The following is a 16,633-nucleotide window of genomic DNA, read 5'->3' on the forward strand; positions in this document are numbered from 1 at the left end:
CCGCTGCCTCGGTCGGTCGGTTAGTTTGTGTTATTGTCTGACTTTGCAGTTTTTGTTTGTTTGTGTTATTATGTAAATTTGATGTTTTAAAGGGTTAAAAACACCAAAGTCACACAATAACACACAATAACACAAATTAACGGACAGAGGCAGCGGTAGACCAGAGAGGTAAAATTATTATTTTTGTCAAAGGAGTCTGGTGGCTTTTATGAGAGCGATACAGTGACTGTTTCTGACTAAACAAAAAGGATCTTCCTCTTTAAAAAAGGTCTGTCCCTTTAGAGATCCTTTCAATAATGTTGTCAGACAGCTGTAATAATAATCTGAGCCTGTCAGCGGCAAAAACAAGTTCTTTAGTGGACGCACTTCAACGGGGCGCAATTACCAACACGGATAACGTTGCAGCCCTGATTCACTGTTGCCGACTGCAGCATGCAGTACCGAAGTTAACCTGTAACTTCAACTACTGCGGGACAAGTAAAAGTCCTGTATTCAAAATATTAAGTTCAAATGTTTTGTGTCAAGCACACTTAAAGTATCAAAAGTAAAAGTTCTCATGAGGCAGAAAATTATTCTAAGTTATATTATCGGATTCTTATTATCATTATTACAGATGGAATAATAAGCCGTCATCATTTATAGGCTGATTCTATGTTTTGTTTTAAAACTTTTTTATGACCTTTCTGACATGTGAAATGGAGATAAGCTGAAGACAAACTGATGTAATTCGCTCTAAAGGTCTCAGCTGTGTGTTTGAGTCTGGTCTTACTGTTGAGGGCGGAGAGGAAGACTCTGAAGAAGCGCTGGGCGTAGCCCTGCTCGTCGGCCTTCAGTCTGCCGACGTGGATCAGGTGCTGCTGTTCAGGCAGACTGGCCAGCTCCTCCACCTGCGTCTGGTTGTAGCGATCACTGATAGTCACCACAAACAGCGCCACCCCCTCACACTTGGCCTTCTGGGAGATGTAGCGCAGCTTGGCCCGGTCCTCGTAAGCCGTCTTGGTGCCCACCACAGTCAGCATCGCCCTCCTCCTCCGGGGCGTGGTGGCCTTCAGCAGCACCTCCTGCAGGCAGAACTCCAGCGTCTGTCCCAGCGCAGGGGAGCCGCTCTGCTGCTGCATGTTCTTGATCTGCTTCTTCATCACGTTGGCGTTCTGGTAGTCCAGCAGGCCAAACTCCGGCTTCAGAGTGCGGCTGCCGCTCTGCTGGACTACAGCCACCCGGGCCTGGTTGCCGGCCCTGCGTGGCTGCGGGCTCACGACCAGCTGCTCCACCACAGAGCCCAGCAGCTGCTGGACGCCGGCGTACTCATCAGCCTTAATCTCCCTGGAGTCGTCCACCACCATGACCAGGTCCACGTCGACCTCCTGAGGCCTCGGGACATCCTGGATGAAGGCGCACTGCTCTGAACGTTGGCAGGGGTCTGAAGAAACAAGAGACAGTTCTCTATCTATGGTTATTTTAACCACAAACTAATGTAGTTAGCTTGTTCTATGCTAACTCTTACCACTGTAGATAGTAAATTAATTAGCCAAGCATGCTAACATTTGTTGCTAACTGTTTAATCCAGTCTTTCCACTTTAGCTCAGTGGTTCTCAAGGTGAACCACTTTGAGAACCACTGCTTTAGCTTCTGTTTTTGGTTACGGAAAGAGTTAACAAAGACAGCACCCTCCAAACTCCACAGAGTACAAACAAAGACTCAAGTTATCAATGTTTTGAAAGATGATATAATCGCTTTTAAGTTCCAAATAATTCCTTCGACTGCGTTTCAACAACTTAAAAAAACCTTTTTTTGGACAGAATGATTTAAATAAATTTGAATCCAAGCACAAGCCTCAACGCTTACCGTAACAGATCGCACAGTTCCTGACCTTCCTCAGGTCGGCGGCCATGTCCCTCCCCAGCACTGTGAAGATGGCGTTCCCCGAGTCGTCAGTCTGAGGAGAAACAGCAGCTCTCGTTAATCACAGTGCTGGTTAGATGACACGGAGCCACGTGATTAAAAGCAAATACATACATCAGACTCCGTTTTTCTACTGAAATCATGATTAGTATCGGTTTTCAGTCACGTCTGCAGGTTCTTGCTGCTGAAGACAAATAGACAAATGTCTTGGCAGCAGTGGATGAGCTCTTAACCAAAAGGGAGATGGCGTTTAGGAGGGAGTTGGAATGAAGTCATGTGTTCTAGAGCCAAACTAGAAAACCTCCGTCTTGGCAGGAGAGGGAGCTGAGATGCTGAGCGTTGGTGTCGGGGCTGTCCGGCTCTTCTGGCGTTGTTTGTAGTGTTGAAGCATTAACGCTGATCTGTGTCTGTTTGTCAGAGTCGCGATGAGGTCTGAAGAGCTGTGTTTAGTTCTACAGTCATCACACAGAGCTGGATCACTCTGATCACACCTGAAACACCCCGATCCAGATGTTCAGAGAGCTGAGGTCAAGTGGGAAGTGAGTTTATTAGTTTGACCTATTATAGAGGTGGTATTCTGCTTTTCCCCTCTCCTTTATTGAGTTATATACTTTTTTTGTGCATGTAACAGGTTTGCAAAGTGAAAAAGTCCAAAGGGAGTTCCCATCTCCCACAGAAAACTCTACTCTGCCTGAAAACAGCTCGTTTATAGTCCAGCCGCTTCCCTTTCATCTCTGTGACGTCACAGTCCACCATGACAGCAGATATTTGACTATTAAAAAAGAAAGAGTCAGAGTCCTCTGTTCAAAACACAGCAGCACCACAGAACAAAACGTCAGCTGTCGATTTATGCTACCTATTGAGATGTGCAACTTTCCACACCCCTAAATCTGTGCAACCTTGCTGTTTTGCGGGCATGCTGTCGAGACAGCGGCTGATTGTCAGCAATATAAAAAAAATAAAATCATTATCTAATCAAAAACAGAAGATGTCATAATACTGTGAGAGTTATAACTTTATGGGATTGGAAAAGGGAACGTATAAGGTAGCATTTTTTCCCGACAAGGCAGCATAAATCGACAGAACACCGGCTCTGCTGGCTCCTGTTAGCTCTCACACTCAGTGTTCCTGGTGAGTTGGTCTTTTGTCACGTCAATTACGTGACTTAAATAACAATAAAAATGTCCCTCATCACTTTTCCTCCTCGGAGACCAGACTTGCTAACCCTCCCGTTTTTCACTGCCCTCTCCAGGCTCAACAGTGTTTAATGTTACGGTAACCTGGAGTTGGAGGCTACGCTGCTGACAGACGTGAATGTAGAGTTATTTCTGAAACAGTTGGGCAGTTCGAGCGACCTGTCTTCTCATTTCTATCTCATTTATTATTTCTAAATATTTTCCAACCGCCAACAGCAGCTAACACGCTCCCTGTTGCTAAATTAGCCACAAAGCTAATGCCGCGTTTATCAGTGCTAGCGCTAACGTTAAAGAGAGGCAGACTTGTGAATAAACGTGAGAATGTAGTCATGAAATATGAGATTAATTCAAGGACAGCGTTTCCTATGCGTCACTGTTTCGCAGAGCCAGAAGGTGGTTAGGAAATTGTTTCTGTAGTTTTGGATAGAATTAACAGAGTGGAGATGATAAACGAGATGTAGACAGTAGTAGTAGTGTAGTATAGTACATATATACATTTTTGGCCATCTAGGAGAACCCTGTTTATCATTATTATGAAAACAATGACATGAGAGATGCTATATTATAATTTTTAGTAGTAGTACTATATTGGTATTTTTTATAGTTTCTGTACAATATTTAATCTTTATTAGTAATAGTACTCTATAATTTTTAATAAATCAGATATTTAAAAAATGTTTTCTGTAGTTTTATACATGTTATACATTATTAATATCTTTTTTGTTCAAAGTACTATTTCTAACAATAAATGTTTACTGCATTATGTCATGGTAGGTTCAACTTAAGAAAGATTAGGGATAATCTTTGTTGATGTTATGCGTTTTTTTTTATAACGGGGAAAAAACAATATTGGCCGATATATCGGATATTAAAATCCTCAAATATCGAATTGTATCGGACTTAAAATCTGATCAGAAAAGACAAACGGCTGCTGACAAATGAAACCTACCTCCATCGCTCGACTAATAGCAGGAGCGTTGGTCAGAGAGATCACTGCCGGGACGATGTTGAGGCCGCGGTACTCCATCATGGCCGTGACAATGTCCTCAGCATCCTGTGTAGGCCCGCTGGAAAAGAAGACGGCCACCTTCCTCATCAACACGCCAGAACGTGTACGTTTGAAGAGGTTCTGACCCACAAAGCGCATGGCGGCCCCCAGATTACGCCTGTTGGTCGTCCTCTCCAGGGCGATGTTCTTCACAGCTTCGATCAGCTGGTTCTTGCGCTGGTAGTCCTGGAAGCGGATCAGGTACTTGGTGTAGGCGTTGTAAGCCACCACAGCGACGCGAGCGCCCGTCGGACAGTTGCTCTCGGCGATGGTGATGTCCTCCAGCAGGGAGAGGAGGGCGGCGCGCTGCCTCTCGAAGGCTGCGGGGGACACTTCGGCGGACATGTCCAGAGCGAACACCAGCTCGGTGGGGTAGGCCGGGCAGGCTGATCGACCTGAAAACCAACAAAGGAGAGTTCATGTTGAGTACAGCAGAAAGAAAGTAAAACTAAGAGAGCGAGGTCACCAGGCTCCAACGGTTTGATACCAACATTTGGTCAAGTTCAATAAAAACTAGGGACGGGTATCGCTACTCGATACGTTAAAGGCAGCGACCGAAACAGCCCGGTATCAGGTAGAATCGAAACGTCTCCAGTCAAACCAGAACTTCAATCGATACTTTTAGTTACCAGATTATGTCAAAAAATGACTATTTGTATTGTATTGCATTGTACATATATGTATTTGTTATAGTTTTTGCTTGCAGCCAAACACGCAAGCAACGCACCGAAAGAAAGAGAAGAGCTCGCCTCTTTTTCCGGATGTGCCTGCACCAGAAAACTGTATTTAAAAGGCCTGAACGCGCTCAGTCCACGCTGATTTTAACCAACTTCGGCTGCGTCTCAGTTCGTCACTGTTGCAGGTTTATCAGCACAAGCTCGGCTTTCTGTTGGTTTCATCTTCTTTCATTTTCTACTTGTGACTGTCCAGAGGTTTGTGACTCACCACTAAAGGGAAAAGGTTTCACTTCAGCTTATTGATCGAAAGTTAACAAAATAATTTTCCGTTGTTTACTTTCAACACACTTCTCAAAAAATTACCCACAACTTATTTGTTCACTAAACTATTTCACTCCTCTCATCCAAATATAAATATTCCCAAGCTGAAGTCTCTCCCTGTATAATACTGTCATGGAGGATGAACTAATGAGGATGAGGAGGATCTGATACATTTTCCCAAAACTTTTTTATGTAGCAGTTATTTGAAACAAAAAATTAATCACCTTGCTTGTCCATTACAATAAAAATAAACAATAGGCTACCAATCAACTACTTCGGCTTCAACAGGTGGCGTTTTATGCAAGGTATTGAATGAAGTACTCTGTTGGTATCAGTATCACTTTAAGGGTACTGGTATTGTAAAACACCCATCACTGATAAAATAAAAACAAAACACTACCAGTCAAAAGTTTGGAGAAATGGCCCAAACACTGTATTAGTTCTGCAGGTATGTGGTCGTAAAGTGTTGGACACATCAACATGTTGACCTGATGATGGCGCTAGAGGAAAAGTCCAAGGATCAAGTTATTACAGTTCATCCTGAGGGAAACATGTCACCAGCTGCTGAGATAAAGAGAGGACCGACAGCCCTTCATAGAGCCACTAGCATAAATATACAGTGGGTACGGAAAGTATTCAGACCCCTTTAAATTTTTCACTCTTTGTTTCATTGCAGCCATTTTCCAAAAATCAAAAAAGTTCATTTTATTTCTCAGTAATGTACACTCAGCACCCCATCTTGACAGAAAAAAACAGAAATGCAGAAATTTTTGCAAATTTATTAAAAAAGAAAAACTGAAATATCACATGGTCATAAGTATTCAGACCCTTTGCTCAGTATTTAGTAGAAGCACCCTTTTGAGTCGTTTTGGGAAAGATGCAACAAGTTTTTCACATCTGGATTTGGGTATCCTCTGCCATTCCTCCTTGCAGATCCTCTCCAGTTCTGTCAGGTTGGATGGTAAACGTTGGTGGACAGCCATTTTCAGGTCTCTCCAGAGATGCTCAATTGGGTTTAAGTCAGGGCTCTGGCTGGGCCATTCAAGAACAGCCACGGAGTTGTTGTGAAGCCACTCCTTCGTTATTTTAGCGGTGCGCTTAGGGTCCTTGTCTTGTTGGAAGGTAAACCTTCGGCCCAGTCTGAGGTCCAGAGCACTCTGGAAAAGGTTTTCATCCAGGATATCCCTGTACTTGGCCGCATTCATCTTTCCCTCGATTGCAACCAGTCGTCCTGTCCCTGCAGCTGAAAAACACCCCCACAGCATGATGCTGCCACCACCATGCTTCACTGTTGAGACTGTATTGGACAGGTGATGAGCAGTGCCTGGTGTTCTCCACACATACCGCTTAGAATTAAGGCCAAAAAGTTCTATCTTGGTCTCATCAGACCAGAGGATCTTATTTATCACCATCTTGGAGTCCTTCAGGTGTTTTTTAGCAAACTCCATGTGGGCTTTCATGTGTCTTGCACTGAGGAGAGGCTTCCGTCGGGCCACTCTGCCATAAAGCCCCGACTGGTGGATTGCTGCAGTGATGGTTGACTTACTACAACTTTCTCCCATCTCCCGACTGCATCTCTGGAGCTCAGCCACAGTGACCTTTGGGTTCTTCTTTACCTCTCTCACCAAGGCTCTTCTCCCCCGATAGCTCAGTTTGGCCGGACGGCCAGCTCTAGGAAGGGTTCTGGTCGTCCCAAACGTCTTCCATTTGAGGATTATGGAGGCCACTGTGCTCTTAGGAACCTTAAGTGCAGCAGAAATTTTTTTGTAACCTTGGCCAGATCTGTGCCTTGCCACAATTCTGTCTCTGAGCTCTTCAGGCAGTTCCTTTGACCTCATGATTCTCATTTGCTCTGACATGCACTGTGAGCTGTAAGGTCTTATATAGACAGGTGTGTGGCTTTCCTAATCAAGTCCAATCAGTATAATCAAACACAGCTGGACTCAAATGAAGGTGTAGAACCATCTCAAGGATGATCAGAAGAAATAGACAGCACCTGAGTTAAATATGAGTGTCACGGCAAAGGGTCTGAATACTTATGACCATGTGATATTTCAGGTTTTCTTTTTTAATAAATTTGCAAAAATTTCTACATTTCTGTTTTTTTCTGTCAAGATGGGGTGCTGAGTGTACATTACTGAGAAATAAAATGAACTTTTTTGATTTTTGGAAAATGGCTGCAATGAAACAAAGAGTGAAAGATTTAAAGGGGTCTGAATACTTTCCGTACCCACTGTACATATGTACTGTCTATAAACTATCGCAGTCCTTCGTCCAACATCAACACGCGTTGATGCCAGAGAAACCAAAGAGGTGTGATGAGAGTTCTGTCTTCTTGGAGATGATCTCAATCTGCAGCAGAAGTTTTGTTCTGTACTCACCACACAGGTCTGACTGTTCAAATGGAGATACGTACCGATGGAACACGCTGCGTGGAGGAAAAGAATATATAAGTCAGGGTCGAAATGCAGTTAAGAAACAATTAATAATGTCCTCTTCCAACTGTCCTATTTCTGAAACAAATAATTGCAGGTGAGCCTGTAAAAAAGCTGCGTACCACAGTTGTCTCTGATGTAGGTGACCAGCTGGCACTCCTGAGGAAACACAAGACGTCACGTATTAATGCTGAGAAAAGGATCTGATGTTTGCCTTAAGGTTTGCAGGTCAGGTTAAGTTTAAGGTGGACTCACAGTCATGCCTCTGCCCCCAGGAGGACCTCTGCGACCCTGGAAAGAGTAGAAGAAGAGACAACATTAACCTCATCAGTTATGATTCTCAACCGAGCTGAGCGCAACACGTGCGGCACTTAAGGTGGTTACACCGGTTTGTGGAAATGTCCTCGTTAAGGTGGTATTGTATACGAAAACAAGATGTAAGCAGGGCTGCAGCCAGCTGTTCTTCTCATTATTATGTCCAAATTTACCGAACTGATTCATCACGTAGTCTTTAAAATGGCAGACTATGGTGGAAAAGTGCCCGTTATAGTTTCCTAGAGCAAGAGTCAAAGTCGTCATACGCATTATTACATCGCAACGACAATCCAAAACCCCAAAATATTGTATTCACTGATATGAATGACAAAGAAAAGCATTACATCCTCACACTCGAGAATCTGGAACCAGCAAAGGTGCGACATGTTTGCTTAAATTATTATTATTTGATTATCAAAAAACAGAACTTTGTCAATCAACGAATCGTTGCAGCCGAAGTTAAGGCTGTATGTTAAAGTCTCGGGTTTAAGGTGGTCTGGAGTCACTCACTCTGTGTCCTGGATGTCCCGGGTCTCCCGACACGCCCGATTCTCCCGAATTGCCCGAGTTCCCCTGCGTCCGTCAGACCGGAAACACAAGTCAGCGATGAAGCAGAAACACTGTTAAAAATCTAAAACCAAAGATGTGTCAGCGCTCACCCCTCGGCCTCGGTTCCCTTTACGTCCTGGATATCCTTTGGGTCCCTGCAGGCCGTCCTCTCCCTGAACACAACAACAATCATTCAGCCTTTATCACACAGGAAACTCTCATAGGTTGCCTCTGTATTATCTTTGAATATCCAAACCTTATTGCTTACACAAACAGTCAGCCTTCAGTATTTCCACAGAAGATGAATGATTCAGAGAATAAATAACAGTTTTTTATCTTTGGAGGCCCAAAAGAATTTGGGAATGCATAACATAAATTCATGATTCCTCCCACTGGACATGTAATTCAGTTTCTTCACCTTAAACATGAGTCCTAAGAGACTTAAATCATGCGTCTCCATCCGTTCAGCTTTGTATCATGCTCTTTTCTGAACATTGTTTTGTGTCTCAAGTAACAGCAAAGGGCCGTGAAGACCAGGATCCAGATCTTCTTTACCAAAGCCGGGAAACTGTTCTGCAGAACGTGCAGCATTGTGGTCGAAGCATAAAGGAAATCATCAAACATTTTGCCGCCGCGAAACATACAGAGAGAATGGCAGAAACACATGGAGGACGTCAGACGAGACACTGAGACACAGGCTGCTGAATCAGTGTGAGGAAATGCAGGTTTAGGCCTGCCAAGTCCTGGAGGGACCGTTTAATGATTCAACTACAATTCTAAAATAAAAAAATAAAAAATCACATCTACCTTTGCAGTTTTCAATTATTCCCACATTTCATCGCTAAAACACCCATAAACATCACAATTTTTTTTAGAAAAGCTGTTGTAAAATTTTAACGCCACAACAATCGCTAAAAAGACCCGCGAAGTCCTGGTGGGGTCGAGAAGCAACTGCAGATAATTACTGAATGAAAAGAGTGTCAGTGATTTCTTTCCTTCTGGTTGCTTCTCCTGTTGTCAGTCTGAGGCCCCGTCCACACTGGTGCGTTTTCGAATTAAAACGGAGACCTTTTGCTACGTTTGCGCCTCCCGTCCAGACTAAAATGGCAAAAACAATTCAACGCTTCAAAACTCCGGAGGGCGTTTTAGTGAAGACGGGCAAAAACGGAGGACAAGCAGAGACAAATATGATGCTACTGACCGGGTTTTTGACGTGGTATTTCTATTAAAACATTCTGTACCGTGCAAATAACACTTATCTGCCTACACTGTGCATGTCGCCGTTTACTTTGCAACTACTCCCAGTCTGTTTTCTACCGCCACAGTCCCGTGTTACATTCAGTAACAGTCCCAGCTCGTTATTGGTGCATGCAAAAAAAAAAAAAAAAACTGGTCTGATTCTTCGTCTGTATTTATTTATTCTTTCACCAAATCTTCTGTAACTACGGAATAGACCATCTGGCTTCATGTTTACACCGGCGCACGCATGCCCAGTGTACCTGAGTCGTTTTAATGTAGACGGAGATCAACGCTGAAACGCTGCTGTGGACGGAGATGGTATTTGTTTTTACTAGTGTGGACGGAGCCTGAGGGGTGAATTCTGCTGTTTTTCTAGTTATGTGTCTGGCTCATAGACGATGTGATGTCACCTGTTGGTTTGTGGACCGCCGTTCTGAAGCCTCCAGTTTGGCATTTTGGCCGTCGCCATCTTGTTTTTATGGAACCAGACGTGACCGTATTTGGACGAGACAGTGGAGTTAGTTAGCTTGGTTAGCAAGGTGCATCTGTAAGTCACATTAACTGTGATATTAGCTGGGATGCTAATTTTGGCTTAAAACAATGAGTCGCCTTTATCCTGATTGACAGGCAGCGACCTGTCAATCAGCTTGTAGCATGTAGCATTTTCTCAGAGACTTCTATACAATCACACTTCTTTCTGCAGCCGCTGGAGTCGCCCCCTGCTGGCTGCTAGAGAGGACGCAGGTTTAAGTCGCCCCCTGCTGGCTGCTAGAGAGGACGCAGGTTTAAGTCGCCCCCTGCTGGCTGCTAGAGAGGACGCAGGTTTAAGTCGCCCCCTGCTGGCTGCTAGAGAGGACGCAGGTTTAAGTCGCCCCCTGCTGGCTGCTAGAGAGGACGCAGGTTTAAGTCGCCCCCTGCTGGCTGCTAGAGAGGACGCAGGTTTAAGTCGCCCCCTGCTGGCCGCTAGAGAGGACGCAGGTTTAAGTCGCCCCCTGCTGGCCGCTAGAGAGGACGCAGGTTTAAGTCGCCCCCTGCTGGCCGCTAGAGAGGACGCAGGTTTAAGTCGCCCCCTGCTGGCTGCTAGAGAGGACGCAGGTTTAAGTCGCTCCCTGCTGGCTGCTAGAGAGGACGCAGGTTTAAGTTGCTCCCTGCTGGCTGCTAGAGAGGACGCAGGTTTAAGTCGCCCCCTGCTGGCTGCTGGAGAGGACGCAGGTTTAAGTCGCTCCCTGCTGGCTGCTAGAGAGGACGCAGGTTTAAGTTGCTCCCTGCTGGCTGCTAGAGAGGACGCAGGTTTAAGTTGCTCCCTGCTGGCTGCTAGAGAGGACGCAGGTTTAAGTTGCTCCCTGCTGGCTGCTGGAGAGGACGCAGGTTTAAGTTGCTCCCTGCTGGCTGCTGGAGAGGACGCAGGTTTAAGTCGCCCCTGCTGGCTGCTAGAGAGGACGCAGGTTTAAGTCGCCCCCTGCTGGCCGCTAGAGAGGACGCAGGTTTAAGTCGCCCCCTGCTGGCTGCTAGAGAGGACGCAGGTTTAAGTCGCCCCCTGCTGGCTGCTAGAGAGGACGCAGGTTTAAGTCACCCCCTGCTGGCTGCTAGAGAGGACGCAGGTTTAAGTCGCCCCCTGCTGGCTGCTGGAGAGGACGCAGGTTTAAGTCGCCCCCTGCTGGCTGCTAGAGAGGACGCAGGTTTAAGTCGCCCCCTGCTGGCTGCTGGAGAGGACGCAGGTTTAAGTCGCCCCCTGCTGGCTGCTAGAGAGGACGCAGGTTTAAGTCGCCCCCTGCTGGCTGCTAGAGAGGACGCAGGTTTAAGTCGCCCCCTGCTGGCTGCTGGAGAGGACGCAGGTTTAAGTCGCCCCCTGCTGGCTGCTAGAGAGGACGCAGGTTTAAGTCGCCCCCTGCTGGCTGCTAGAGAGGACGCAGGTTTAAGTCACCCCCTGCTGGCTGCTAGAGAGGACGCAGGTTTAAGTCGCCCCCTGCTGGCTGCTGGAGAGGACGCAGGTTTAAGTCGCCCCCTGCTGGCTGTTAGAGAGGACGCAGGTTTAAGTCGCCCCCTGCTGGCTGCTGGAGAGGACGCAGGTTTAAGTCGCCCCCTGCTGGCTGTTAGAGAGGACGCAGGTTTAAGTCGCCCCCTGCTGGCTGCTAGAGAGGACGCAGGTTTAAGTCGCCCCCTGCTGGCTGCTGGAGAGGACGCAGGTTTAAGTCGCCCCCTGCTGGCTGCTAGAGAGGACGCAGGTTTAAGTCGCCCCCTGCTGGCTGCTAGAGAGGACGCAGGTTTAAGGCGCCCCCTGCTGGCTGCTAGAGAGGACGCAGGTTTAAGTCGCCCCCTGCTGGCTGCTAGAGAGGACGCAGGTTTAAGTCGCCCCCTGCTGGCCGCTAGAGAGGACGCAGGTTTAAGGCGCCCCCTGCTGGCTGCTAGAGAGGACGCAGGTTTAAGTCGCCCCCTGCTGGCTGCTAGAGAGGACGTAGGTTTAAGTCGCCCCCTGCTGGCTGCTAGAGAGGACGCAGGTTTAAGGTGCCCCCTGCTGGCTGCTAGAGAGGACGCAGGTTTAAGTCTCCCCCTGCTGGCTGCTAGAGAGGACGCAGGTTTAAGTCGCCCCCTGCTGGCTGCTAGAGAGGACGCAGGTTTAAGGCGCCCCCTGCTGGCTGCTAGAGAGGACGCAGGTTTAAGGCTCTGCAGCACTGGTTCAACTTTCAGACGCAGAGGTTCCTGCACGAGTTAAATTCCTGAGGTGAAACTATCCTGCAGCTTGTCAAAACTGATGTCGGAGCCAAAACCAGGGTCCGTCCAGATTATTTTGGCCCCTGGTTAACTTAATGTAAGCGACACTGGGTTTTATCTGATCTGCTGTGCATGAAAACGGACAGACTCACATTTAGACCGGGGTAACCGGGGAAACCAGGATCTCCCTGTAATGAGAAAGAAATAAGAAGTTATAAAAAAAACCCACAGAGAAGATGGAAAACATATTCCTCAATTTCCTAAAATGTCAAGCAGTTTATTTAAATCGTTTCGGTCTCATCTACCTTGACACCTTTAGGTCCTGCAGGTCCGTAACCGTCTCTGCCGTCCTGACCCTGAAACAGAGCAGACGACAGTCAGCGAGGCCCAGACAGGATATACAGTTTATACTACACAGCATTTACATAACTAAACATTTCAGCTCCCTACCGGCATTCCTCTGGCTCCCAGTGAACCTGGAGTTCCTTTATCACCTGGGTCTCCTGGTTGGCCCTTCAACAACAACAACAACAGTTTTTATTTTCCTGTCACAAGACACTGCTAATTATCAAAAATCAAATATATTACAAGCATTAGGGCTGCAGCTAACGGTTATTTTCATTATCGATGATTCGATTGGTTGGAAACCCCAAAGAGATTCAGTTTGCAAAGATATAAAACAGAGAAAATCCTCACTGTGTAAGTGCTAAAAGGTAAATTTAGGTCATTTGTGCTTGAAGAGGTAAAAATAAAAGGATTAATGGACTAATTGTTGCAGCTCTACAAGACATCTCCTGGTAACACATACAAAACCAAAAGAAACCCATCAGTTAAAGCGCTATGTGTATCTCTATAGACTTTAAAATAACTATTTATGTGCAACGGGGTGGTGATGGTGTAGTGGATAAGATGCATGCCTTTGGTGTGACAGACCCGGGTTAATTTCCTCCACTGTGACCCATCCACCATTGTGTCCCTGAGAAAGACACTTAACCCCTCGTTGCTCCAGAGGTGTGCGACCTCTGACATGAATAGCAGCTGTAAGTCGCGTTGGATAAAAGTAACATGGAACAAGAAACTGACCGCTACTAGATCTACCAGACTTTCTCCAAATAACTGAAAATATTTTTACCAATTAAACATCAAATCTCATGAGGTCAAATCAACGGGACGAACAACAATTACAGACTTCCTGTTCTGATCTAACATTATGTTGACATGATGTACTGGATCGTGGACGGAGCGACGAGATGAAATAATGTCACAAACACCTTCTGTCCGAGAGATCCAGGGCGTCCGGCTGATCCCGGACCTCCAGGCTGTCCTGGTCCACCCTGTAAGGGAAACCAGCAGAGTCAGAGCAGGAAGCACGACAACATGAGCGTCCTTAAATACATCCCCAAAATATGCATGTGTTTATTTATTCGTGTTTACACCTCCGACCACCAGGCATCACTTCGTCTGGAGAAAACTGTTTAGAGACGTACTTGAAGGTTCTTTATGTTTACGAGATTGTGATCATTAATATATCAGCAAACAACTATTTGCTGTTTAGTGGAGTGATGGCGTCCTGAGCAGAGAAGGACGTCATACTACCGGTCAGAGCCAGTCCGTTGCTGTTGGTTCTGAAGACGGCGATATAACGGCTGTTTCTTTTTTCATCTAACGCCGCGATTTACAGATTTATTGGAACCGTGGAAAGACGAACAAAGACAAAAGGTTTGTTGAGTTTTATTGTGTTTGTTTGAATGAACTGTGTTTTTATGATCAGAAAGGTAAAATTAATATTTTTTATCAATGCAGTCTGGTGGCAAATGAGAGCTACTTAACGGCTATTTCTGGTTGAACTAACTTTCCAACACCTTTCCATAATGTTTCAGACAGGAGATTTCAGAAAACTGAGAGTTTATTTCAACCCAACCCGAGTTGGTGGTTGTAGGAACAGTGGAAAGACTAACAAAGACGGTTTTATTTTGTGTTAGTCCAGTTTGAATTAAGTATATTTTCTGATGAGCAGCAAGGTAAAATGAAATAAAATAAAATGTTTTTCTCAACCCGTTCTCCCTCCCCGACTCCTCACATATAGACGCATGGTCAAGACCCATCGGCGTCCGTCTGTGACGCACTGGGGATCCCTATAGCGTCATAGTTCAAAACAGTGAAGGAAGCCCTGTAGCGTTTTTGACGGTAAAGACCAGTATATGATATTTCACACAAAAGACTGAGTAAGGAGGCGGTTGGGGTGGATGGAGCGCCAGAACCCGGACTTTGAAACAGGAGACCGGGACTAGTGTCTCGTGTGAAACAAAAAGTCCAGTCAAGTTACGCTGGTTATGTAAATTGCGTAAGTTACGCAACTGACGTAAGCAGTGTTGGGCAGTAACGCATTACTGTAATAATATTACTTTTCCCAGTAACTAGTAGTGTCACCAATTACTTTTCTAAAACAGTAATATTATTACAGTAACTAAGCCAAGTAACGCTGCGTTACGTATCCTTGAAGTAAATCCGCGTCTGTACAGGAACTCTGCGTTCATGTTCGCTGAAAACTGAAAAAAACTAAAGGAAGAAAGGAGAACGAGGGAGAGAGGCTTTCTTTCCACAGCTGTTCAACAAATAAGAGTCAAGCAGAAACGTTAAGCTGCAACAGCAGCTCCTAAAGAAACTGGAAACTTGTTTGCAGCATCTCTTTATCTGTAGACAACAGTTTAATATGGAGCTAATTTATGAGCATTTATGAGTTCATTACTCTCTCTCAGTGGCAGACATGGAAAACTGATGTTTGAACTTTTAATTAAGTAAGAAACAGATCCAACATGAGACCAGAAACTGAAAAATATCAGGTTGGATTCAGCTTTTTGAGAAGAGAAACATAAACAGAATTTAAAAAACAAACAAAAAGTTTTACTCTGATTTTTATATGATAACTTTATGTTTCTATTGATGGAAATATTTGGTGTTTTCTTGTTCAGCTACTGTAAAAGGAGAGTTTCTTCACTTAAAGAACCTTTTTGATCCGCCATCACTTTTTGTAAAACTGTCAATATTCGATATCTACACATTTTATTTCTCGCCTCAAAACTTCTCAGAAGTGGATTTAGTGATGAAATAGTGTTCGAAACTTGTTGTCGGCCTCTCTCTCTGCTGCTTCGCGCTTCTCCCGTGTTGTTGGTCCCGCCCACTTCTGCTGCGTAGCTAAAATGGCGGCCGTAGAGGGTGAGAAGTGTCCACCGTTCCACACTCAACGTTTTGGCCGTCTTGAGTTCACCATCCGGGTCCTCTCAGTGCTGCAGTTTGCCGTACTTCTCAGTGTGAACACACTTATGCACTCAAAATAGTGGGTGTAAGTATGGAAGTGTGCGAGACACAGCTCAAGTCAAGACCAAGGGAAGGCAAGACAGAAGCCGTGTTTCCATCAAGGTTTTTTAATGCGCATTTTGAAGCATCGCATTAGAAAAGGTCGATGGAAACGACAAAATTCAACAAAAACAAAAAAGTTTCTCCGCTCGCTTGAGGTGGTTTTTGTAGAGCAAAAAAACAGTAAACGCACTAAACGGGAGATGGAAAGACTTTTTCCGAATAAGTTCTGACGTAGTGAACTTGTTACTCACGACTGATCTGCTGTTTCTGCTGTCGGCGTCTCGCCTGGTTGTGCAGAGTTCTGCACACCTGCAGAATTTCCTGCACCTCCCGGCTGGTGATGCTCATTTGTGCTGAGAAAAGAGGTGGATGCAGATCTGGGCAGGCAGCCTTCATCAGCTGTTCTACTGAATGATGCATTCACCTCTTAAAGGTTCTTCTCAGATCCTTTGCTCTGCACGCTGATCAAACGGGGTTATCACCGCATATTTTTGCTGAATCTCAGTGAATGCTGCTTCTGCTGAGTGTAATAAAATATTAACGACTCTAAATGTTCATAAAATATATACTTGGAATCATTTATCACCGCTGATGAACCTCACAAAGGATATTAGAGCGTTTAAAAGCATTATCTGGAGGTGTATGCAGAACTCTGCAGAACACCGGATATTCCCATAACGTGCGGAGACAACGTGCTGGAAGAGATTTAATCACTAATATTTGTAATATTCTGTGTATCTACTGATCTGTCAGCTGGTTGACTGTGACGGGACAGTTAGTTGTCCTCTGCATCGGACGCTGATGTGACCCGGTGCACACTCGAACGCATCATTTGTGGCTTTTTGAAGGCTGAAATATTGACGTGGTGGAAATTAGAAA

The 16,633-nt window shown here is 45.4% G+C and overlaps 1 protein-coding gene across 2 annotated transcripts in view; it reads right to left on the reverse strand.

Moving 5' to 3' along the window:
- Positions 1-16,633, reverse strand: part of LOC119898157 (collagen alpha-6(VI) chain-like) — an 82,979-nt gene that overhangs the window by 7,725 nt on the left and 58,621 nt on the right. For both annotated transcript variants that reach the window (XM_038712342.1, XM_038712341.1), the window contains exons 27-38: positions 13,666-13,728; positions 12,845-12,907; positions 12,700-12,750; positions 12,547-12,582; positions 8,554-8,616; positions 8,405-8,467; positions 7,835-7,870; positions 7,702-7,738; positions 7,561-7,572; positions 4,048-4,541; positions 1,846-1,936; positions 770-1,420 (exon numbers count right to left, since the gene is read on the reverse strand). In XM_038712342.1, coding sequence (XP_038568270.1) covers positions 770-1,420; positions 1,846-1,936; positions 4,048-4,541; positions 7,561-7,572; positions 7,702-7,738; positions 7,835-7,870; positions 8,405-8,467; positions 8,554-8,616; positions 12,547-12,582; positions 12,700-12,750; positions 12,845-12,907; positions 13,666-13,728 — 1,660 coding nt within the window. The remainder of the gene's footprint in view (positions 1-769; positions 1,421-1,845; positions 1,937-4,047; positions 4,542-7,560; positions 7,573-7,701; positions 7,739-7,834; positions 7,871-8,404; positions 8,468-8,553; positions 8,617-12,546; positions 12,583-12,699; positions 12,751-12,844; positions 12,908-13,665; positions 13,729-16,633) is intronic.

This window comes from Micropterus salmoides, unplaced genomic scaffold (assembly GCF_014851395.1).
Source record: "Micropterus salmoides isolate LMB-PRFRI ecotype aquatic unplaced genomic scaffold, ASM1485139v1 Ms_hic_scaffold_11, whole genome shotgun sequence".
In the NCBI taxonomy this organism is placed as follows: Eukaryota; Metazoa; Chordata; class Actinopteri; order Centrarchiformes; family Centrarchidae; genus Micropterus; species Micropterus salmoides.